At 36.3% G+C, this 26,573-nt stretch overlaps 1 protein-coding gene across 5 annotated transcripts in view; it reads right to left on the reverse strand.

The window, feature by feature from the left end:
- Positions 1–26,573, reverse strand: part of TOGARAM1 (TOG array regulator of axonemal microtubules 1) — a 77,691-nt gene that overhangs the window by 3,474 nt on the left and 47,644 nt on the right. For 4 of the 5 annotated variants that reach the window (XM_034992770.1, XM_034992771.1, XM_034992772.1 and 1 more), the window contains 8 exons: positions 21,991–22,144; positions 16,190–16,295; positions 15,334–15,569; positions 14,556–14,714; positions 10,197–10,323; positions 8,856–8,974; positions 2,834–3,023; positions 1,023–1,242 (listed from right to left, as the gene is read on the reverse strand). In XM_034992770.1, the coding sequence (XP_034848661.1) occupies positions 1,023–1,242; positions 2,834–3,023; positions 8,856–8,974; positions 10,197–10,323; positions 14,556–14,714; positions 15,334–15,569; positions 16,190–16,295; positions 21,991–22,144 (1,311 nt within the window). Of the gene's footprint in view, positions 1–1,022; positions 1,243–2,833; positions 3,024–8,855; positions 8,975–10,196; positions 10,324–13,858; positions 14,358–14,555; positions 14,715–15,333; positions 15,570–16,189; positions 16,296–21,990; positions 22,145–26,573 lie in introns of those variants that run through there. The other variant, XM_034992773.1, reaches the window with a different exon arrangement.

A 26,573-nucleotide genomic window follows, 5' to 3' on the forward strand; every position in this document is an offset into this window, starting at 1 on the left:
TCATAGGTTGAAACCCAATCCCCATTGTTATGGCATTTGGAGGTGAGGCCTTTGGGAGATGATTAGGTCATGAAGATGGAGCCCTTATGAATGAATGGGATTAGTACTCTTTTATAAAAGATGCCCTAGAAAGCTCCTATAATGTGATGACACAAACAGGAGATAGGGCCATCTAGGAACCAGAAAGTGGACCCTCACCAGACACCAAATCTGTTGGCACCTCGACCTTGAACTTTCCAGCCTCCAGAACTGTGAGAAATAAAAGTTTGTTTTCACGCCATCAAGTCTGTAGTAGTTTGTTGTAGCAGCCCTAACAGACTAACATATTTGTGTAGTGATCATGGTCTTAACTTGAATTTTACATTTCCCTAATGACTAGGGATGTTGAACAGCTTTTCATGTGTTTATCTGCCGTCCATATATTCTCTTCAGTGAAATGTTTCTTCATGTCCTTTGTCCATTTTTTAATTGATTGTTTATTTTAATGTTCAGTTTTGAGAGTTCTTTATAAACTCTAAATTCTTCCTCATATATGTGGTTTGCAAATACTCTCTCCCAATCTGTAGTATTTCTCTTCATGTATTTAATAGGGTCTTTTGCAGAGCAAATGTTTTTAATTTTGATGAAGTCTAATTTATCAGTTTTTATGGATCATGCTTTTAGTGTCACGCTAACAACTCTTCACCAAGCCCTCAGGTCCTAAGGATTTCTACCTATGTTATCCTTAAAAGTTTTACAGTGAAGTTTTACATTTAAACCTAAGATCCATTTTAAGTCAATTTTGCATCAGATGTGAGACTGAGGTGGAAAAAAGGAACTGAAAACTCAAAAATAAAGGAAGATAAAGTCAATTTAATGGGACATATTTAATCTCTAGAAATAATTTAAAATATTACTGAGAATATCACAACATTAAATGACAAATATTGACTATGATTTCAACATTATAAAAAAAAGTGTAGAATCAGAAAGTACAAAAGTAAAGTCAAAGTAATTTGAGTGCCAAAGTAAAGATTTCTTACCTACATGCTGACTCAGTGCCTGAACAACATTTGTGGCGGCAGCATAGATGCCTGGATTCTTTGAATTCAGATTGTTATCTACTATTGCTGGAATTAGCATGTTGATTATAGGAGATAAGTTGTCTCCAAGCAAAGGAATCATTTTGTGCATTGTTTCTAGAGCCACCAGATTTACTTTACTATTGGAATCATGAAGTCGAGATTTAAAAGCATCAAAGATCTGAAAGTAAATTGGTAAATTATTTAAAGTGAAATAATGTTTATAGCTATTTAAATTCTTTTTGGCATTCTATAGTATTTATCCTATTAATATACTGTTTAAAAACATACACACAACATCTTATTTAACCTGAACTTAGATAATAGGAATTTTATATAAATTTGGATATTAAATCTAAGTCTCAAATCTTCTTATAGCAAAAAGACAAGTCTTCAAAGATCACCCAAAAAGACATACTAATTAATTAAGGTTGAAAAATTTAGCTTGGTAGGAAGATGACTGGCTTACTGTAAATGGGATAAAAATGCTATTTTTTGGAAGGTACAATTTAGCTTAGCTAACTCTAAGAACTCAAGAAAAGTTTCTATTTTTATCACTATTCATAACAATTAGACATGTAAGTTTTACTGTAGAGATCTGATTTAGTTTCAGTTTAAGTGTCTTATGAGAATTTTATATGAAAGTTCAGAGTTAAATTTTTATTATTACCTCTTAACCTGATTACTTTAACAATTATTCCTTACTCTTTAGAATTCTTAACTTTCGTAAGCTTAAGATATATTAAGGGAATGATAAGCAAATCTTTAGTCACATCAGGTGAGTGAAGAGCTATTCTGTGAGGCTAAGATATATATATATATCTGTGAGGCTAATATATATATATATATCTAATATAAAAACTATGAAAGTTAATATATATATACATAAAATTTTTCATGGTAAGAATAGTCTTCCCAAGAGATTTATTTTTACTCAAAATTAAGAGACAGCACTATTGGAATTAAGAGTAGTTATGGTATGTTGGCCAAGTTTAATGTATATAAATACAAATTTTAAATGGAATTTAGTTAATAAATTACCAATGGAATTAACTGAACTAACACTGAAGAAGCATAAATCATCTATGCTCATTTATTACTATCTCCTTTTCTATTGCTTGTTATCTTCCTAAGGGTTGGTATATAAATTAGTATGGACAAGATTTCTAATCTACATATAAAAATTTTAATATCTATTCTTAAGTAATATCAAGCTCTTAAATGTCCTGGTTCTTAAAATATTTACTGATTCACTCAACATTAATTTACTGAATGTCAGGTTCCAAGAGCTCTGAGAATACAGAGCTTTCAAGAAGTTACCACCTAGTGGGAGAATGCAGACAAGTAAGCAGCTATTTTTTTTATTTTTTCCCAATTACTTTGAATTGTTCTACAATGCTTTTAACACAGCAAAACCTAAGCAATCTATTCTTCTAATTTTAACATTTTAAAATAATACACGTAAGGTACTAAGATTTAGGGCAATTTCTTTTTATTTATTTATTTTTAAATATTTTATTTATTTACTTGAGAGAGAGAATGAGAGAGAGAGAGCACATGAGAGGGGGGAGGGTCAGAGGGAGAAACAGACTCCCTGCTGAGCAGGGAGCCCGATGCGGGACTCGATCCCAGGACTCCAGGATCATGACCTGAGCCGAAGGCAGTCGCTTAACCAACTGAGCCACCCAGGCGTCCGATTTAGGGCAATTTCTTATACTAATGAGCTGTTAGCTACATATTGAAAATGAAAATTAATTTTGACAGTTCATTACCTTCACAATGTTTACAACAACCAGTTCTTGATTGTTTTCAGTATCCGATAAAAGCTGCTTAATCCCATTAATGCGATCACGGAAGTCTTTTGCATTTAATAAACTGGTTATGACTTTAATGTATTCAGCACTTTCTAAGGAATTGCGGGGAACTGATTTTCTGGTGATGTCATGAATTTCAGTTACTTCTCTAAAGTCAAAAAAAGGTAAATTTAATTTCATTATTAATTTCCTATAAGAAACATAAACATAACAAATAGTTCTTATTACATATTTATTTTTCAAAAATTCACAAAGTGATCTAACCCAAAGCCACAATACCTGTGTTGGGGGTCCCTAAAATCTCCCCTGAGTTTGGTGATTTGCTACGAGGACTCACAGGATTCAGCATGTAGTTCTCCTCACAGCTAAGATTTATTACAGAAGGATACAAAGCAAAATCAGCAAAGGGAAAAAGTGCAGGGGTCAAAGTCTGGTTGAAACTAGATATAAGCTTCCAAGGGTCCCAGTGGAATCACACAGGACAAATTTATTATTACTCCAGTATCAACTCGTAACAACACATCTGAAATGTTGTCTACCAATGAACCTTATTAGAGACTCAATGCTCAGGCTTTTTTTTTGTTTTTTTTTAAGATTTTATTTATTCATTTGAGAGAGAGAAAGAGAACGTGCAGTACGGAGAGGGAGAATCTGAAGCAGATTCCGCACTGAGTGCAGAGCCTGACTTGGGGTTCAATCCATAATCATGATGACCTGAGACAAAAGCAAGAATCAGATGCTTAACCAATTGAACCACCCAGGCACCCCTCAATGCTCAAGGTTTTTACTGGGAGTTGGTCATGATTGGTCCTCTGCCTAGGATATACTGAAATTCTAGGCTCCCAGAAGGAAAGCAGGTCTTCAGCATAAACCACATTGTTTGCCCAAGTAATTGTGGTACAGTAAACTATTCTTATCAGTTAAGGAACAGTGGCAATCCTCCTTAAATCCTAGTTCCCAGATGCCAACCGGGGCTCACCTTGTAAGTAAGATTTTCCAAAAATAGTCTCAGGCCTGCTATGTTAACACAAATTATCCATGTGAATTTGCATGAGAGAACTAGAATCTTGACTCTAGCAGGACTTACTATTTCAATGACTTACTATTACTAGCATCTTGTTTTTTATTGCTATAAAGGGGTGACTCAATATAGCAGATGAATGATCCCTTTGAAACTAAAGTGTCATGCAAATTGACAGGTCTTTTTTTTTTTTTTAAGATTTTCATTTATTTATTTGAGAGAGAGAGAGAGAGCACAAGCAGAGGGGAGAGGGAGAGGCAGAGAGAGAGGGAGAAGCAGGCACCCTGCTGAGCAGGGAGCCCGATGCAGGACTCAATCCTAAGACCCTGAGATCATAACCTGAGCCAAAGGCAGACACGTAACCAAATGAGCCAACCAGGTGCCCTCAAATTGACAGGTCTTAAAGACAATGGTAAGAGTTGCCAGTTACCATTTCTCTGACTACCAGTATTAAAAATGGTGCTGAAGTTGTCTTAAGAGCACTGATTAATGAACGACTCAGGATCATCCTAAAAGTAGACAAAAGATGGTGATCTACAACGTAGATCTTAGTTAGATGTATCTATTCATTATTTTTAATTTGCTTAAATAAATCGATCTGAGGTTAATTTGTGAAATGATTAATTCTATACAATGAGAAAAATAGAAGATTAAATTTATATTTAAACTGAGAAGTATATGATACATAAAAGGTGAATAAATGAAAAGAGTAAAAAAGAACACTTCAAGAAGCCATCTAATTACTGAATCTTATGGGGCGCCTGGGTGGCTCAGTCGTTAAGCGTCTGCCTTTGGCTCAGGTCATGATCCCAGGGTCCTGGGATCGGGCCCCACATCGGGCTCTCTGCTAGGTGGGAAGCCTGCTTCTCCCTCTCCCACTTGCCCTGCTTGTGTTCCCTCTCTCACTGTGTCTCTCTCTGTCAAATAAATAAATAAAATGTTAAAAAAAAATAATTACTGAAACTTGTGTTTAAAGATGGCTTTTTTGTTATTTAAAACAAAATGGATTTGATAGTAAAATAACAGTGAATATACCTTAGGGTATACGACAAAAACCAGACATGCGCACACGCACACACACACACACACACACATACCTCAATCAATCAATTCAAAAGAAGGCAGGACAAGAGACTCATTTTAGACATAAAGACACCAGCAAATTGAAAGTGAGGGGACGGAGAAACATTTATCATGCAAATGGATATCAAAAGAAAGACGGAGTAGCAATACTTATGTCAGACAAACTAGATTTTAAACTGAAGACTGTAACAAGAGATGAAGAAGGGCACTATATCATAATAAAGGGGGCTATCCAAAAAGAAGATCTAACAATTGTAACTATTTATGCCCCCAACTAGGGGGCACCCAAACATATAAAACAATTAATAACAAATATAAAGGAACTCATTGATAATAATACAATAATTGTAGGAGACTTTAACATGCCACTTACAACAATGAACAGATTATCTAAACAGAAAATAAACAAGAAACAATGGCTTTGAATGACACACTGGACCAGAAGGACTTAACAGATACATTCAGAACATTTCTTTTTTTTTTTTTTTTTTAAGATTTTATTTATTTATTTGACAGAGAGAGGCAGCGAGAGAGGGAACACAAGCAGGGGGAGTGTGAGAGGGAGAAGCAGGCTTCCTGCGGAGCAGGGAGCCTGATGCGGGGCTCGATCCCAGGACCCTGAGATCATGACCTGAGCCGAAGGCAGACGCCTAACAACTGAGCCACCCAGGTGCCCCCATTCAGAACATTTCATCCTAAAGCAGAATATACATTCAAGTGCACATGGGACATTCTCCAGAATAGATCATATACTAGGTCATAAATCAGGCCCAAACAAGTATAAGTAGATTGAGATCATACCGTGCATATTTTCCTTCCACAATACTATGAAACTTGAAGTCAACCACAAGAATAAATTTGGAAAGACCACAAATAGATGGAGGTTAAACAACATGCTACTGAACAATGAGTGGGTCACCAGGAAATCAAAGAAGAAATAAGAAAAATACATGGAAACAAATGAAAATGAAAATACAATGGTCCCAAACCTTTGGGATGCAGCAAAAGTGGTCATAAGAGGGAAGTATATAGCAATACAGGCCTACCTCAAGAAGCAAGAAAAATCTCAAATAAACAACCTAATGTTACACCTAAAGGAGCTACAAAAAGAACAAAGCCTAAAGTTAGCAGAAGGCAAATAATAAAGATTAGAGCAGAGATAAATGATATAGAAACTAAAAAACCAATAGAACACATCAATGAAAGCAGCAGTGGTTTTCAGAAAAAATTAATAAAATTGATAAATCCCAATCCAGACTTATCAAAAAAAAAAAAAAAGGACCCAAATAAATAAAATCATGAATGAAAGAGGAGAGATCACAACCAACACCAAAAAAATACAAACTGTTATTTTTTTTTTAATATTTTATTTATTTGAGAGAGAGAGAGAAAAAAAGAGTGAGCATGAGCAGGGGGGAAGGGCAGAGGGAGAGGGAGAAGCAGACTCCCCGCTGAGCAGAGCCCCGGCCACCCAGACACCCCAGAAATACAAACAATAATAAGAGAATATTATATGCCAACAAGTCAGGCAATCTGGAAGAAATGGATGCATTCCTAGAAACATTTAAACTACCAAAACTGAAACAGGAAGAAATGGAAAATTTGAACAGACCCATAACCAGCAAGGAAATTGAATCAGTAATCAAAAATCTCCCAAGATATAAAAGATCAGGGCCAGGTGGCTTCACAAGGGAATTCTACCAAACATTTAAAGAAGAGTGAATACCTATTCTCAAACCATTCCAAAAAATAGAAAAGAAAGGAAAACTTCCAAATTTATTCTATGAGACCAGCATTATCCTGATTCCAAAACCAGACAAAGTCTCCACTAAAAAAGAGAACAATAGGTCAATATTTCTCATGAAATGGATGTAAAAATTCTCAACAAAATACTAGCAAATTGAAACCAAGACTACATTAAAAGAATCATTCACCATGATCAAGTGGGATTTATTCCTGGGCTGCAAGGATGGTTCAGTATTCACAAATCAATCAATGTGATACACCACATTAATAAAAGAAAGGATAAAAACCATATGATCCTTTCAATAGATGCAGAAAAGGCATTTGACAAAGTACAGCATCCATTCATGATAAAAACCCTCAAGAAAGTAGGTTTAGAGGGAACATACCTCAACATAATAAAGGCCATATATGAAAAACCCACAGCTAAAATCATCCTCAATGGGAAAAAACTGAGAGCTTTTCCTCTATAATCAGGAACAAGACAGGGATGTCCACTCTTACCACTGTTATTTAGATTAGAACTGGATGTCTTAGCCTCAGCAAACAGACAACAAAAAGAAATAAAAGGCATCCAAATTAGCAAGGAAGAAGTCAAACTTTCACTAGTTGCAGATGACATGATACTTTATATAGAAAACCCAAAAAAATCCACAAGAAGTTGCCAATTGATAGATGAATTCAGTAAAGCTGCAGGATACAAAATCAATGTACAGAAATCTGTTGCATTTCTATACACCAATAATGAACAGCAGAAAAAGAAATTAAGAAAACAATCCCATTTACAATAGTACCAAAAACCATAAGATACCTAGGAATAAACCTAACCAAAGAGGTAAAAGATCTATACTCTAAAATCTATAAAACACCCAAGAAAGAAATTAAAGATGACACAAAGAAATGGAAAAAAAGAAAAAAAGAAAGAAAGAAATGGAAAAACATTCCATTTTCATGGGTTAGAAGAACTAAGACTGTTAAAATGTCTATACTACCCAAAGCAATTTACACATTTAATGCAAATCCTATGAAAATACCAACAGCATTTTTCACAGAGCTAGAACAAACAACCCTACAATTTGTATGGAACCACAGAAGACCCTGAATAGCCAAAGCAACCTTGAAAAAGAAAAGCAAAGCTGGAGGCATCATGACTCTGGACTTCAAGTTATACTACAAAGCTGTAGTGATCAAAACAGTATGGTACGGGCACAAAAACTGACACATAGATCAATGGAACAGAATAGAAAACCCAGAAATGAACCCACAACTATATGGTCAACTAATCTTCGACAAAGCAGGAAAGAATATTCCATGGGAAAAAGATGGTATCTTCAATAATTGGTGTTGGAAAAACGGGGCAGCAACATGCAAAAGAATGAAATTGGACAACTTTTTTTTTTCTTCTTTTTTTAAGATTTTTATTTATTTATTTGGAGAAAGAGAGAGAGCGTACAAGCAGGGGGTGCAGCAGGCAGAGAGAAAGGGAAAAGCAGGCTCCCTGCTGGGCAGAGAACCCAACATGGGGTTTGATCTCAGGACCCTGGGATCATGACCTGAGCAGAAGGTAGATGCTTAACCAAGTGAGCTACCCAGGCACCCCTAAAAAAATATATTTAAAAAAAATTATATAATCAATCTATTACATGTTAAACAGTATAAACAAGTTACAAAATTATATACATAATTATATTTATAAAAATTTTAAGAGTAGTCTTTTTGTGGTTGGTGGTACTATGGGTGATTGGTTAATTCTTCTTTTAATGTTTGGATTTTCTAAAGTTGTTTTTTTTTCCCCTAACCATAATTATATATTACTTTTATAATCAAGGGGGACAAGTAAAGGCTAAAAATTAAAACAAAATTAATCAGAGTTGTCCAACACAGACCTAATATTGACAAGTGCAATAGCACTAAAGCTTTAATAATGTTTAGTGCATGTAAAAGCCAGTTGCTGTGAATATATAACTGTCTTATTAAGTATAATTACCTCACACTTTCTAAGTTCTTACCAACTTTTAAAACTCCATTAAGTTTTGACAAATACCCCTGGGATAGTTCATAAAAACATCCAAAAGAGACTACTATCACTAGGGAGTAATTTCTCTAATGATGTGGACTATCAAATGATCCTACCTTTCAGCTGAATTGAAAGCATCTCTAGAAACAGATGATGACCTTGTATTTCCAACAGTGCCAGTATGAGATCGTCTTCCTTTTGCTGAAGGAGTATCTAGTGGTATCTCTCCTAAGCCCTTTAAGTAATATAAAGAAAGGCAGGGTAATAAAAGTCTTAAAACCAGTTAAGTGAAATAATTTATACAATGTAATTTTCATAGAAGTCATTATTGATCTTTTTATAAATGAACACATCTTAATAATCAGCTATGCTTATGCTTTAAAGGGTATCAATACATAAAATACCTTCTAATTAGTAATAAATTAACCAAATATGTGATCAACTAATAGGAAATGATATTGGCTGAGTAAAACTGTTCAATAAAATTTTAAAAATTAATATACTATATTTTATAACTACTCTTAAACCTTAAAATCTACAGAGAAAATATGAACACATTACATAAATAATGAATTCCTATGCAACACTAGGATGAGAATAAACACGTCAATAAGAACTATTTAAAAATACTTGTACTTGAACTGACAAATACAAACCACCTCAGTTCAGTAAGATAATTATTTACATGGTTATTTTAATTATTTCTATACGAATTAAGCTAAAGTCTTTAAGATCAATAAGCAGAAGAAAATGCTCTAAAATGTATATTGCCATACATCTTTGAAATACTATCCTTTCATAAATGAATCCTTTATCCAAGATTATCAATGAGGAGTAACATAAATTACCATAAAAAAATTCTACATTATTAAACATATTTTGCAAAAAAAAATGGATTACTTTTTATAAGTTACTTTTCACATTTTATTTTACTTGATATTCCCTCAGTTACTCATTACAGACATGTCTGAATCTCCCATTATCTACCAGGATTAAATAAATGGGGCTTCCCCTCAAGGAGCTCCTAATCAATGTTCTGCAGTGTGATAGGAACTCTAATAGTGGAATATGCAAGGTAAATAAAGCAGGAACCAAGCATGATGAACATCACTATCCTTATCCTGTAAAAATAAAAAATTCAGGTTAAAGAAATGAAGTGATGTACCTAATATTATATAGTTGTTTAATTCTCAAACCCAAGTCTTGAATCAAATCCAAGTCTTATAACTCCAATAAACCACACTATATTCTACCAAATATCAAGCTTCTGTTCAATAAGCACTTATTGACACTACCAATGTCTACTGCAAGTTTTTCAACTGCTGTTGTTGAAATGCTACTGTAGCTATATTCGGAATGATTAACAGAGAAATAATCACAGAAGCAATTACTTCCACCTTTACCTTCCTTGTACTTTGCTTTTAAAGATGTTTACAAATTAAACTTTTTCCACATACCTTTTGCCGTAAGCTTTTAACAGATTCCTTAATATATGGCAAATCTTTGGATGGGACATATTTTTCAAGCATTTTATCAAAGTTTGGATGACACATCATAAGGAAAAGCATTTTTCGACCATAGTACCTACGGACATTTGAGAAATATGCAAATAATTTTATATACCTTAACAAACTCAGTTTCTATCCTTAGATGCAATTTTTTTAATAGAAAAAACCTGTCAATATCAAGATTGTCATCCCTATTTTATTTTATTTAAAGATTTTATTTATTTATTTGACAAAGAGAGAGAGTTAGTGAGAGCAGGAACACAAGCGGGGTTGTGGGAGAGGGAGAAGCAGGCTTCCCACCGAGCAGGGAGCCCGATGCGGGGCTCGATCCCAGGACCCTGGTATCATGACCTGAGCCGAAGGCAGATGCTTAACGACTGAGCCACCCAGGCGCCCCTGTCATCCCTATTTTAAACAAGCCACTGCAACGTAGTTATACTAACTGAACTGGAGTATAACATTCTCCTGTCCCTCACCTTTATTTATTTATTTTTTTTTGGTTTATAAAAAACCCACTTTATTTTTTTTTTCCGGATTATTCACCTGTTCTTTCTTGTTTTTTGTTTTTTATTATGTTATGTTAGTCACCATACAGTACCTCATTAGTTTTTGATGTAGTGATCCATGATTCATTGCTTGTGTAGAACACCCAGTGCTCCATCAATACGTTCCCTCCTTAATACCCATCACCGGGCTAACCCATCCCCCCACCCCCCTCCCCTCTAAAACCCTCCATTTGTTTCTCAGGGTCCACAGTCTCTCATGGTTCTTCTCCCCCTCTGATGTCCCCCGCTTCATTTTTCCCTTCCTTCTCCTAATGTCCTCCATGCTATTCCTTATGTTCCACAAATAAGTGAAACCATATGATAATTGACTTTCTCTACTTGACTTATTCCACTTAGCATAATCTTCTCCAGTCCCATCCATGTTGATGCAAAAGTTGGGTATTTATCCTTTCCGATGGCTGATTAATATTCTATTGTATATATGGACCACATCTTTATCTATTCGTCTGTTTGAAGGGCATCACGGCTCTTACCACACTTGGGCTATTGTTGTCCCTAACCTTTAAAAAACACTATAGCTTCAGATCTTCAAATCTCTTCTTAGAGAGCCAAATGTTTGAATTCTATTTTTCAGGCACCCTTGGGTCCATATCAAGGCTGGTATTTGGCAGAACTGTGAGTTAGAAGAAGTCTGTCTTTATCCTGGGCTCCTTGCTCACTGGGCAAGAGGTTGCTGGTGAAAGGTGTTCTGACCTAAGTCAACCTTCCCTAGGTTCTGTATTTCCTGTATTTCTTACCCTCACTATTTTTCCCCCCTGCCAAAACCTATCTGGGTTCCAATTCTTCAAAAACCTATTCTCTGCTACCTAAAACATACCCAAAATTAGTTGGTAAATCATGGATGATATATAATGAATGTGTAATGCTCTCCGAACTTTTTTTTTTTATGGTAGTATATAAATTTAAAAATAATTCTTTTTTTAAAAAATAATTCTTTTTAGGATAAAACCTTAAGCCAAGATATCATTGTGACAGAACCACAGATATCATGGGTATTGGAGATATTTTTGGATAGAGGGATCTTATAGTACCTTATACCATATTACTATTCTTCAAAGAGGCTTGGCCCTAAAATTAATTAGTTATGCTTTTTCTTACAACTTGGAATATATGGGACTAGGATGAACCAGGAAAGGCAAGTCTTGCAAGGTAGGGAGAAGGTACAGAATGATCTCAGGAATATGTGTATCAATTACGCTCCTTCAACTGTAATGGAATTATAGAAAGGGAGGTAGGTAGTATCAGAAAATAAAAATTACTGTTCTCTCCTCAGAATCAGAATAAGGTTACCCCTTGATAAGTAGTTCATAATCAGTTATAGTTTCAAAGATGATTATAACTTTTAGCCCAGAACATTAAGGACTGTAGGTCTATCACAGGCCCTAATGATATGAGAATGGCTAAAACAAACAAGTAAACAAGCAATAGGGACACTAAATGTGAGAAATAGTAAAACTATAAAGTTGTAACCATTTTATAATTTTAAAACTTCAAATAAGAAATGACAAAATGGGTTAGAAGAATTACCATGTCATTAAGGAAAGGTTAAGATGTATATACAACAACGATTATGAATCTTTTTTTGTCCCTAACTAGTTTATTATGATCCAAAGCCTAAATTGTTTTGAACTTTACTGTGGTATACATAACTTCCAAAATGGCTCCCCAAAGAGCAGGACTGCTCTAATACCTACAATTTGTAAATATGTGATACAACTTCCAGGATTATGTTATGTTATGTTATATGGTAGAGTTGACTCTAAGATACAGAGATTTTCTGGGTGGACCTAATCTAATCATACAGGTCCTTAAAAGCAGAGAGCTTTCTATAGCTGGTAGCAGAAGAGGAAATCAGAGAGCTTCTAAGCACAAGGGGGATTCACCATACTTTTGCTGGGTTGAAGATGGAGGGGGCTGCACAAGAAGGAATTCGGGTGACCTTAAGGAGCTGAGAGAGGACCCTGGTTGAAAACCAGCAAAGAAATAGAGACCTAAGTCCTATAACTACAAGCAACTGAATTTGGCCAACAACCAAAATGAGTTTGGAAGCAACTTCTTCTATAGAACATCTAGATAAGAGCTCAGCATTATCATTACCTTGATTATAATCCTGGAAGACCCAAAGCAGAGAAAGCAATTGAGCCATGCAAGACTTCTAACCTAAAGAACAGTAAGCTAAAAAAGTCTGTGTTGTCTTAAACCATTATGTTTGTGGTAATTTGTTACACAGCAATAGAAAATGAATACATTGACTTTCTATATTAGCTTCTGGTATAATGATTTCCATAAGATTAACTCTAGTTACCTAAAGTCATGGATACATTTGTCTTAAAATGTTAATTTTATAGCCTTCTTTTTTTTTTTTAAAGATTTTATTTATTTATTTGACAGAGAGAGACACAGTGAGAGAGGGAACACAAGCAGAGGGAGTGGGAGAGGGAACACAAGCAGAGGGAGTGGGAGAGGGAGAAGCAGGCTTCCCGCCAAGCAGGGAGCCTGATGCGGGGCTCGATCCCAGGACCCTGGTATCATGACCTGAGCCGAAGGCAGGTGCTTAACGACTGAGCCACCCAGGTGCCCTAAATTTTTTTTTTTTAATTTTATTTATTTATTTGACAGAGAGAGACACAGCGAGAGAGGGAACACAAGCAGGGGGACTGGGAGAGGGAGAAGCAGGCTTCCCATGGAGCAGGGAGCCCAATGTGGGGCTCGATCCTGGGGCTCGATCCCAGGATCCTGGGATCATGACCTGAGCCGAAGGCAGACGCTTAACGACTGAGCCACCCAGGCGCCCCTCAGGTGCCCCAATTTTATATCCTTCTTTACTTTAGTCTCTATGAACTCAGGACCCTCCCTCCCACTTTTAATCTATCTTAATATGTAACTGCCATAAATTTTTAGGTTTTATATGGGACATTATCAATCACCTAGTCTCACCTTCCTAATTTTACATACGAGAAAACTTAGGCTAACAGACGTTAGGTAATTTGCTTAAGGGCAAAAAGTGATTGGGGCTAGGAATTGAACCTAGGCTCTTGACTATATCCAAAATTTCTGTGACCAATACATCAAGGGGCAGCTGGCTGGGTCAGCTGATGGAGCACGTGACTCTTACTCTTGGGGTTGTGAGTTCGAGCCCCATGTTGGGGTTGGGCACAGAGTTTACTTAAAAAAAAAAAGTTACCAATACAGTAATGTACCATCCACATCTTAATTCTTTTGTCATTTTTCTCTTAACCTTCATAGAATTGTTCTTCAAGTACAGCAATCAGAAATTTATGGGATTTTCTAAGTGCAGCTATCTAATGTTTCAGGAGACAATATGTTAACCATTTCGCTTCCTGTATTTTTCATGTGCACCTATTTCCTTGATTTCACCTGATTGCTTGGAAAATATATCATTTCCCCTAAGTGCATTACCTTACATTTGCCCACAATGAAGTTCTTCTGCCACTTTTCTGCCCACTCATATAGTCTTGTGCCGTTTTCATGCAGTTCATCCCTGTGACATGGCATCTCACTACCCAGAAGTATGTAGTGTCATCTGTAAATTTGGAGAATTCACTGTGCACTCCCTCAAGATCATTTACAAATTGGTTAAATAAGTCCATCTGTCCCAGCACCAATCCCTGGGGACCCCACTTGTCCATTTAGAAAAAATGTTTACTCTTTTTTAACCTTTGCTGCCTACTTTTAACCCTTATCCTAACAGATTCGGCAAATATTATTGGCAGCTATTCACCTGGTTTCTTGTGAACTGTCCTGAGCAAACTTGGCAGCAGCTGGTAATATCCGGTCAGCCATATCCTTTGTTCCAGATAAAATACGTTCTGGTTCCATAAATCCCACAACATCTGATAAGTGCTGGGCTGTACATCTTCTTACTGCAATGTGTAAATGGCTACAAGAAAACATGATCAATTGAAACAAAGTTGATGTATGAACTATTTACCAAAGACATACCTTTAAAGTTAAATGATTAAACTATTCCTAACCCTCAACAATCATCCTTGGAAGCTAAAATGACAAATTACATTAGTTACCCATCCCCAAGAAGTTAAAAACAAAACAAAACTCATAATCACTGACATTTATTTAGTTCCAGATCTATGAATATAAGTAAAATTATGAGAATAACAGTATTATTTTCCTTGTATGCTCTGTACCTAATATGATGTTTATCACATAAGAATTATTTGTTTTTTGACTAAAATAATACTGAAGTTTGCTTGTGTTTCTCCTACATCCCAGACTGCAAACAATTGTATTTTTAGTTTAAGAACATATCAAGATTATTTCGAGGGGCGCCTCGGTGGCTCAGTTGGTTAAGCGACTGCCTTCGGCTCAGGCCATGATCCTGGAGTCCCGGGATCGAGTCCCGCATCGGGCTCCCTGCTCGGCAGGGAGTCTGCTTCTCCCTCTGACCCTCCTCCCTCTCATGCTCTCTGTCTCTCATTCTCTCTCTCTCAAATAAATAAATAAAAATCTTAAAAAAAAAAAAAGATTATTTCGAATATTACCTTTGTCCTCCATTGATAAGAGAAACAATTGCACGTGCAGGAGTTACATTACTGACCATAGCTCTCAGTGCTTTGTCAACATCTTCTCTTATAAATGTATTTGATTCTCCAGCCTTGTGCAACAAAACTTTTACTGTAGTATCTAGTTCTTGATCCATGTTTTTTTTCAGGTAAGTGAAAAGATCACTTAAACAGACCACAGCAGCACGAGAAACTCCAGAGCGTAAATTTTTCACCTAAAAAAAATTTCCAAAATGTACATTTTGCTGATATTCTGAAAGAAAATCAGTAATAATGACTTTGAAACCAAATTTACTATTAAAGTAACATGTTTTAATACATATTATCTATGTCCTAAAAATTAACATTTAATAAAAATTTTTAAAAGTTGCAAAGTAAGGTATGAGCTACTTTTTTTTTTTTTTTAAATAAAATCTGTCCTTGATGTGGGGTTCGAACTTATGACCCTAAGATCAAGAGTTGCATGCTCTCCTGACTGAGCCAGCCAGGAGCCCCATATAGGAACTACTTGTAACTACATATAAGCCTACTTATATCATTTAGTACAGAGGTATTCTTTTTTTTTGAGAGAGAGAGCACAAGAGGAGGGTAGGGGCAGAAAGAAAGAGAGAACGAGAAACTTAAATAAACTCAACCCTCAGTGTGGAGCCCCTGTGGGGCTCAATCTCACAACCCTGAGATCATGACCTGAGCCAAAATCAGGAGTTGGATACTCAACCGACTGAGCCACCCAGACGCCCCTAGTACAGAGATATTTTTTAAAGGTCAAATTAACATGGCATATTTATTCTTTCTTATCCAAACAATCCTTAACTCAGCTGAAAAATAAGTTTACCTCTTGAACTACAGCAAAATTTGTTTCATGCAACTTTGTGTTCAATATTTCAGAATGAAAAGCAGCTAAGCACCTAATAAAATTCAGTCCTTCAATTTTCTTCTCCCTATGGGAAAAAGAAACAAATGACAAAATCACTTATTAAATGGGGCTCAACTGGAACAGGATCTCAACTGGAAAATCACTTATTAAATGGGGCTCAACTGGAATACGACTTTTGTCGTATGAAATACTGCCACTGAGGAGATGTTGCTTATTTTTCCATATCATTTAGGAATTTCAAATAAAAAATATGTAAAGTTTTATTTGCTCCAATAGTTCTCTTTCATGATTCAAAAGATCTTTTAAGAGCTAAAATCACCATTGACATCACACTAAGTTCATGCTTCGTAAATAAAAAGAAATATTTCCTCCCTATTAATAAGAATGTCATATTCTTTCTAGAGAACAGAAGGGAAAGGAATGGCAAACAAAAGGTGAGGGAAGCAATACAACAAAAATGGAAGGAGAAAAGTAACCACCTTATTGGCAAATATATAATCCAACAGCAGAAAACCACCAACAGATGGTTCTGTAATTTGTATTTTTCTTTCATTATCTGACCTAATGAGCCAAAGAAGGGTAGGTGGATACTAACAAGAGAGTGGGATTCAAGTGGGATTTAGGTATAACATTTCCAACGTGATGATTTTCATCTTACAGGTTTGAAAAATGAGAGCCAAAATTAGTTTCCTTAGTAATATTGTAATATTTCCTTAGGTAATATAGATGGCAGTCATTTTTTTAAACATTTACATTCCCTGAATGAATTATGGAAAACTCAGAGAAAAGAAAAGACCTAAGAATCCAAGGTAGCAAGAGTAAACCTATTTAAATAGCTGTCTGGTTCAAAATCCTCATTTTTTTGGATAAGCATAAAAAACAATTAATTTAAATGCAGAAACAACCCAATTCTATACACACAAATAACAGTACAGTCAAGAGAGAGGGAGGCAGGAAAAGAAATTAAGAAAAAGTGGCTAAAATTTTTCCAAATTTGATTCAAACTATAAACTCTCAGATCTAAGAACAACCCCAAACAGATAAAAAAAAAAAAAAAAAGCACAACATGGAACATCATAATCAAATTGCTAAGAGAGGTATTAAAATAAAATATAAGGTCAGGTAGCAATATTAAAAATAAAGCAATATAAGAAGATGGGGAAAAGAACACTATTTTAGTTAAAGTCATGAGAGAAGGCTTCTCTGAGGAGGTGACATTTGACAGATACCTGCATGAAGAGAAAGAGAAGACACTGGAAGAATGTTTGAAGAATTAAGTACAAAGATCTTGAGGCATAAATGAGCTTGGGGTGTTCAGGAAATAGCCCAATGCCTAGAGTGGCTAAGTAAGGCAGAGCACCCATCCCCCTGTAGGGGATGAGGCTACAGAAAGAGGCAAGGGACAGAAAATGAAGGACTTTGTAAGCTATAAAAAAGTTTAACAATTTTTTTCTAGTGTTCTAGGGGGCCACTGGAGGGTTTTGTGGGGAGGAATCCCACGTTCTGATTTGAGATTTAACAGTATCACTCTGGCTGTTGTATGAGGTGAGCAATCATGGAAGCATGCAAACCAGTGATGACACTACTACAGCCAGGTGTGGCTTGGACGACAGGATCAGCAGCCGAGATAAATTCTGAAAATAAAGGAACTGATGGGATATAAAGAAATGATAAAAAGTCAACACTGACTTGGTATGAACAACTAAATATCCATGGCAGAGTTATTAACTAAGATGATGAACACCGAGGTAGAAGCAGATTTGGGATTAGGAGGGGGGGAAATAAAAACTTGTTTTAAAGATTTTTACATCTATGTTCATGAGATATTTTTTATCTCAGTCTGTAGTTCTTTGTATGGTTTTGGTATCAGGGTGATACTGGCCTCAAAGAATAAGATGGAAGTACTCCAGCCTCTTCAGTGTTCTAAGTTTGTGTAGAATTGATTTCTTCCTTAAATGTTTGGTATAATTTACTAGCAAAACCATCTGAGCCTGGAGTTTTCTTTGTGGAAGTTTTAAATACAATGTCAATATCCTTAATACGTATTGGATTATAGAGGTTAGCTAATTTTTTGTTTTGTTTTTAGTGAGTTTTGGTAGTTTGTGTCTTTCAGAGAATTTATCCATTTCACTAAGTTGTTAAATTAGTGGGCATAAAGCTGTTTATCATATCCCTTTATTGTTTGTTTAAGAGCTATATGATTAGTAATGATGTTTATTCCCTCATTCCTGATATGGTAATTGTTTTTTTCTCTGATTTTGCTTGATCAGTCTGATCACAGGTTTATCAATTGATCTTCTCTAAGAACCTGCTTTTCTGTACTGTTTGTTTTCTATTTTCTTGATTTTTAGCGCAATCTTTATTATTTCTTTTCTTTAATTATTTTGGGCTTCATTTGCTCTTCTGTTTGTAGTTTAAGGTGAAAGCTGAGGTCACTGATATAAAATGTTTCTTCTTCTGTAATATAGGTGTTATGGTGCTATAAATTTCCCTCTAATTTAGCTGCATCTCATAATTTTCATGTTCCATTCTTAATTTCATTAAATTCAAAATACTTTGGGGGTGCCTGGGTGGCTCAGACACATGATCTTGGCTCAGGTCTTGATCTCAGGGTCATGAGTTCAAGCCCCACATAGGGCTCCACGCTGGGCATGGAACCTACTTTAAAAAAAAAAAAAGGTTAAAAAATACTTTCTAATTTCCCTTTTGATTACTTTCTTAGATCCATGAGTTGCTTCTAATTGTGCTAGTTTCAAGACATTTGGAGATTTTCCAGGTATCTGTTCCTAACTTCTAATTTAATTCCACCATAGTCAGAGAACAAAATTTGTATAATCTGAATCCTTTTAAATTACTTATTTTATGTTCCAAAATATTTTTCTTGGTAAATGTTCCTTACGGACTCAAAAAGAATGTAAATTCTGCTATTTTAGGTGGAGTATTCTATAAATGCCAATTAGGTCAAGTTGGTCAATCATGTCATTCAAGTCTTCTATATCCTCAGTGATTTTCTTTCTTCTAGTTCTATCAATTAATGAGAGATGGTTGTTGAAGTTCCAACTGTAATTGTGGATTTATTTATTTCTTCTTGCAGTTCTACCAGTTTCTGCTTAATGTATTCTGAAGCTCTGTATATGATAAATAAAATCAGGATCACTTGATGAATTGACCTTTTTATCATTATCATTATAAAATGACCCTTTTTACTCCTAATGTGAAATACAGAATTCTAAGATGGCACCCATGATTCCTGCTCCCTGGTATATACCACCTCATAATACCCTCCCCTTGAGTATGACTATAAGGGGATATTATTTCCCTCAATCATGTTACATTATATGGCAAAAGGGATTTTGCAAGTTGTCCTACAGCTCACTGATTCTCTGTTTATGTCTTTCCTCTAGTTTCTTCAACACATGGAATAGAATTATAACTATAGCTATAATGTCCTTGTCTACTAATTCTATCATGTGTATCATTTTTGGATTGGTTTCAATAGTTGTCTTTTTTTTCTTCTCATTATGGGTTGTATTTCCCTGCTGCTTTGCATGCCTGGTAATTTTTTATTGGATGTCAGTCATTATGCATTTTACCTGAGATATTTCTGTATTCCTAAATTATTTTTGACCTTTGCTCTGGGATGGAGTTAGGTTATTTGATAAGTTTGATCCTCTTAGGCCTTGCTTTATATTTTGTTGGGCAGGGCCAAACCAGTCTTTAGCCTAAGGTTTATTTTTCCACACTAAGAAGCAAAACTCTTTTGAGTTTTCTACTTGACGCCCTGTGAATTATGAGGTTTTCCACTGTGCTGATGGGAATAAGAAGTATTCAGGGACTGTTCCCTGTAACTTCATTCTAGCTCTGGCTTCAGGTAATTTATTTATATTTATGCCCTGACTAGTATTCAGCTAAATATTTGAGAAGAATCCTCTGAAGGTCTCCAGAGTTCTTTGTGAAGCTCCATCCTCTCTGGCATTCTGCCTTGCAAACTCTAGTTACCTTGGCATCCCCAAACTCCCAGCTCCATTTCCATCTCTGCTGGTATTTACATAGTTTTCCCTTCTTTGAGCTGTAACCTGGAAACTCTGCAGAAGGTTAAGCGAGGGCAATTATAGAGTTCACCTTGTTTGTTTCCTGTCTCTCAAGGATCACTAATTTTCATTGCCTACTGAGGAATATTTTGAAAACCACTGTTTCATATATTTTGTATGGTTTCTTTAGTTCTTTCAGATGTGTAGGCAAATCTTATGCCTGTTAACCCACCTTGGCAGGAAGTGGGAAATCAAGAGTTCTATTTTGGATATGTTAAATTTAAAATGTCTATAAGCATCAAAGTGAAAATGTCAAGCAGGCAGATGGATTATAAGTTTAGAGCTCAAGAAGATACCTAGAATCGAGACATATATTCAGTTGAATATAATCTTTTAGGAAAGGGGTTGGCAAACTACGACTCACAGACCAAATCTGACCCCATCAGAAATTTTTATAAGTAAAGTTTATTGGAACATAGCTATACCTATTTCTTTTCTTACTATCTAAGCCTGCTTTTATTTTATTTATTTTTTAAAGATTTTATTTATTTTTTGACAGAGAGAGACACAGCGAGAGAGGAAACACAAGCAGAGGGAGTGGGAGAGGGAGAACAGGTTTCCCAGGGAGCAGGAAGCCCAATGCGGGGCTCAATCCCAGGACCTGGGATCATGACCCGAGCTGAAGGCAGACGCTTAATGACTGAGCCACCCAGGCGCCCCCTAAAGCTGCTTTCACACTACAACAGCAAAGTAGAGGAGTTATGATAAAGACATCTGGCCTGCAAAGCCTAAAATATTTAGTATCTGGCTCTTTACAGAAAACGATCGCCAGCCTGGATCTATGGAATAAATGTAGATAGAGAATGCCAGTGGATTGTATTCTGGAGCATGCCTCAATTTTGAAGCCAAATAAAGAAAAGGAATAAGAACATACTAAAACAAGAAAAGAACCAAGAAACTAGAAGGGAGTGTCGACTGTGTCAAATACTGCTAAAAGGCTAAGATGACCACTAATAAATAACCAATGCAGATATAGCAAGATGATCACTTTCATAGTTTCAGTGATGTGGTTGTCATGGTGGGGAGGGCTGAGAGCCAATTAAAGGTTGAGAAGAGAATATGAGGTGAAAAAATAGACAATGAGTCAGCCTTTGTGAGGACTTGGCTAAAAAAGGGGAATAAAAGAAATGTGAAGATGTGCAGTTTAGGGAGGTTTTTTTTAAAAATAGGGGATATTATAGCACATTTTAATGTTGATGAATATGGTGTAAAAGAAGTAAAACTGAGGATATGGAGGATGGGGATGGAGAGAGATACTGAGGAGCAAGGCAGGTAATGGGACAGTATATGCTCCAGGAGGGCAGGGCTGGGAGGCTGTTGAGCTATGCTAGTAACAGATAAGTATTTCCAGAATTGTTATAGGATGTATTTCACAGAGAAACACTTGGAGGAATGGTGAGATTTGTATTCTAGTACCAAAAGGTTTATGTAACCCCTAATAAAGCTAAACTCTGTCATTATGGTATATAAATTATAACTGGTTGTAATACAGTGCTATTAGGACCAGAGTTCAGTTACATTAATAAGTTGAAAAAAAACTCAGACTAAGAACTATAATAATCATTTCTATGACTATTTTAATAGAGAATGTTTCAAAGTTTTTAATAAAAAATATTCAGAAAACTTCTGGAACTCAGCTTAGTTTTAAGTTAAGGTTGATGAACTTACCAATCCTTGTCAGCTAAAAGCCTAAGGGCTTCTGTCAGTGCTATTTCTGGTTTGGAAAATGGCCGTAGTTCTGATGTATCCATTATTTCAGGACTGTGAGTGACAGAAGACATCCTTTCTTTATATTGTGGAATGCCTCCAGGAGATGCTTCACCTAAAACAAAAAAACCAGATTAAATAAAGCATCAGAGAACTCTGATAAAAATGATATTCTGAATACAGATTCTATGAATATTTCTTATGGAAACAAGTATTATCAGTTTAGTCTTTAATAAAATTGTAATACTCGGGACAACAAAGCTATTTAAAACTTTACTTCTTACATACAAAATTATTTAATTATATCAAATATAAATATATAGGTGGTGTTTCCAGTCATGAGTCCTATAATAAAGTCTAGTTTTAAGAGCTAAAAATCAGTAAGAAATATTATGATCCCATTTTATAAAAACATGTGGATATATACCCGTTTTACTATACAAATGACAACTGAAAATGAAGCTTCATAGCATCTGTGTAAAGAATTCTTCTTTTCTTTTTTAAGATTTTATTTCTTCTAGAGAGAGCGAGCGCATGAGCACATGCGCAGGAGGAGGAGCAGCAGGAGAGACAAGCAAACTGCATGTTCAGTGTGGAGCGTGCTGGGGGGCTGGATCTCAGGAACCAGAGATCATGACCTGAGCTGAAACCAAGAGTCAGATTCTTAACCGACTGAGCCACCCAGGAGTCCCTGTATAAAGAGTTCTAGCCGAATTCCAAAAATACCAAAATCATGAATGGAAGGGAAGAGATCACGACTAACACTGAGGAAATAGACCAATTACTAGAAATTATTACCACCAACTATATGCCAACAAATTAAGGAACCTGGAAGAAATGGAAAAACTGAAAGCTTTTACCTTAAGGTCAGGAACATGACAGGAATGCCCACTCTCACCACTTGTGTTCAACATAGGACTAGAAGTCCTTGTCTCAGTAACAGACAACAAAAGAAATAAAAGTTTTTCCCCATTGAGAATGATGTTCGCTGTGGGATTTTCATAGATGGCTTTTATGATATTGAGGTATGTTCCCTCTATCCCTATATTCTGAAGAGTTTTTTTTTTTAAAGATTTTATTTATTTGAGAGAGAGAGAATGAGAGCGAGCACATGAAAGGGGGGAGGGTCAGAGGGAGAAGCAGACTCCCTGCCGAGCAGGGAGCCCGATGCGGGACTCGATCCAGGGACTCCAGGATCATGACCTGAGCCGAAGGCAGTCGCTTAACCAACTGAGCCACCCAGGCGCCCTATTCTGAAGAGTTTTAATCAGGAAAGGATGCTGTATTTTGTCAAGTGATTTTTCTGGGACTATTGAGGATTATATGGTTCTTGTCCTTTCTTTTATTTATGTAGTGTATCACATTGATTTGCCAATGTTGAACCACTCTTGTATCCCAGGAATAAACCCCACCTGGTCATGTGGATAATCCTCTTAACGTACTGTTGGATCCTATTGGCTAGGATCTTGTTGAGTATTTTGGCATCCATGCTCATCAGGGATATTGGTCTGTAATTCTTCTTTTTGGTGGGGTCTTTGTCTGGTTTTGGGATCAGGGTAACGCTGGCCTCATAGAACGAGTTTTGGAACTTTTCCTTCCATTTCTATTTTTTTGGAACTGCTTCAGTAGAATATGTATGATTTCTTCTTTATATGTTTGGCAGAATTCCTCTGAGAAGCCATCTGGCCCCAGACTCTTGTTTTTTGGGGAGGTTTTTGATTACTGCTTCAATTTCATTACTGGTTATTGGTCTATTCAGATTGTCTCTTTCTTCCTGTTTCAGTCTTGGTAGTTTATAAGTTTCCAGGAAGGCATCCATTTCTTCCAGGTTCCTTAATTTGTTGGCATATAGTTGCTGGTAATAATTTCTAGTAATTGTTCTATTTCCTCAGTGTTAGTCATGATCTCTTCCCTTCCATTCATGATTTTATTGATCTGGGTCCTTTCCCTTTTCTTTTGGATAAGTCTGGCCAGAGGTTTATCGATCTTATTAATTCTTTCAAAGAACCAGCTTCTAGTTTCATTGATCTGTTCTACTGTTCTTTTGGTTTCTATTTCATTGACTTCTGCTCTAACCTTTATTACTTCTCTTCTGCTTGGTTTAGGTTTTATTTGCTGTTCTTTCTCCAACTCCTTTAGTTGTAAGGTTGGCTTGTGCATTTGGGATTTTTCTACTTGTTTGCGAGAGGCTTGGATGGCTATGTATTTCCCCCTTAGGACAGACTTTGCAGTATCCCATAGGTTTTGGACCGATGTGTTTTCATTTTCATTTGTGTCCATGAAGTTTTAAAATTCTTCTTTAATTTCCTGGTTGACCCAATCATTATTCAGCAGTATGCTCTTTAACTTCCAAGTGTTTGAATTCCTTCCAATTTTTTTCTTGTGATTGAGTTCCAGTTTCAAAGCACTGTGGTCTGATAACATGCAGGGAATAATCTCAGTCTTTTGATATGGGTTGAGACCTGATTTGTGATGCAGTATGTGGTCTATTCTGGAAAATGTTCCATGTGCACTTGAGAAGAATGAGTATTCTGTTGTTTTAGGGTGGAATGTTCTATATATATCTACGAAGTCCATCTGGTCCAATGTGTCATTCAAAGCTCATTTCTTTGTTTATCTTCTGCTTAGATGATCTGTCCATTGCTGAGAGTGGAGTGTTAAGGTCTCCTACTATTAATGTATTATTATCAATACAATTCTTTATTTTGGTTAATAGTTGGTTTATGTAGTTGGCTGCTCCCATGTTAGGGATATAGATATTTACAATTGTTAGATTTTCTTGTTGGATAGACCCTTTAAGTATGATACAGTGTCCCTCTACATCTCTTATTACAGTTTTTGGTTTAAAATCTCGTTTGTCTGATATGAGAATTGTTACCCCAGCTTTCCTTTGAGGTCCATTGGCATGATAAATGGTTCTCCATCCCCTCACTTTCAGTCTGGAGGTGTCTTTAGGTCCAAAATGAGTCTCTTGTAGACAGCATGTAGATGGGTCCTGTCTTTTTATCCAATCTGAAACCCTATGCCTTTTCATGGGAGCACTGAGGTCATTCACATTCAGAGTAACAATTGAAAGATATGAATTTAATGCCATCATATTGCCCATAAAGTCTCTGTTTGTATAGATTGTCTCTGTAAGTTTCTGGTCTATATTACTCTTGGGGTCTTTCTTCTTTTATAGAATTCCCCTTAATTATTTCTTGCAGGGCTGGCTTGGTGGTCACATATTCTTTCCCTTTCTGCCAGTCCTGGAAGCTCTTTATCTTTCCATCTGTTCTTTTTTAAAGATTTTTTTTTTTAAAGATTTTATTTATTTATTTGAGAGAGAGAATGAGAGAGACAGAGAGCACATGAGCGGAGGGAGGGTTCAGAGGGAGAAGCAGGCTCCCTGCCGAGCAGGGAGCCCGATGCGGGACTCAATCCAGGGACTCCAGGATCATGACCTGAGCCGAAGGCAGTTGCTTAACCAACTGAGCCACCCAGGCGCCCAGTCTTTCCATCTGTTCTGAATGACAGCCTTGCTGGATAAAGTATTCTTGGCTAATTGTTCTTCTCATTTAGTACCCTGAAAATGTCTTGCCAGACCTTTCTGGCTTGCCAGGTCTCTGTGGATAGGTCTGATGTTATTCTGATTTCCCTGCCTCTGTACGTAAGAAATCTCTTCCCCCTAGCTGCTCTCAGGATAGCTTCTTTGGCTCTAAGATTTACAAGTTTCACTAGTATATGCCAGAGTGTTGGTCTATTTTTATTGATCTTGGGAGGGGTCCTCTCTGCCTCTTGGACACGAATGCTGGTTTCCTTTCCCAGATTAGGGAAGTTCTCAGCTGTGATATGCTCAAATATACCTTCTAGTCCTCCCCCTCTCTCCACCCCCTCAGGAATCCCAATAATTCTGACATTGGAACGTTTCATGGTGTCATTGATCTAAGTCTGTTCTCATGGGCTTCTAGATGCCTATCCCTATCCTCCTCAGCTTCCTTCCTTTCTATCAGCTTATCTTCTAGATCATGAATTCGTTCTTCTGCCTCATATACCCTGGCTGTTAGAGTTTCCAGTTTAGACTGCATTGCATTCAAAACATTTTTAAGTTCAGCCTGATTAGATCTCATTTCTGCCCTTAGAGAGTCTATATTGTTGCTAATGCTTTTCTCAAGCCTAGCTATTGATTTCATAAGTGCTACCCTGAAGTCTTTCTCTGACATCTTGCTTATATCCATATCCATTAGATCTGTGGCAGAGGATATGGTCTCTGGTTCTTTCCTTTGTTGGGAGTTCCTCCTCCTAGTCATTCTGTTGAGGAATGGGTGAGGGAATGTACCGAGTCCAAAATATCAACCACAACCCAAGCAAAATGTAACTATGAAAAAATCCAAAGTGGTTGAAAGCTACTACAGATACTCTATCAAAGCCAAGATGATCCAAAACATTAAAAAAGAAAGAAAAAAGGAAAAAAAAAAAAAAGGAGGGGGGAGGGCAGGGAGAGAGATTGTAATCTCTCAGAGTGGACACAGAGGGTGTTCTGCTTGTTCCTGCTTGATTTTTGG

The sequence above is a fragment of the Mirounga leonina genome, unplaced genomic scaffold, assembly GCF_011800145.1.
Source record: "Mirounga leonina isolate KUSES-001 unplaced genomic scaffold, KU_Mleo_1.0 Mir_82, whole genome shotgun sequence".
NCBI lineage: Eukaryota > Metazoa > Chordata > Mammalia > Carnivora > Phocidae > Mirounga > Mirounga leonina.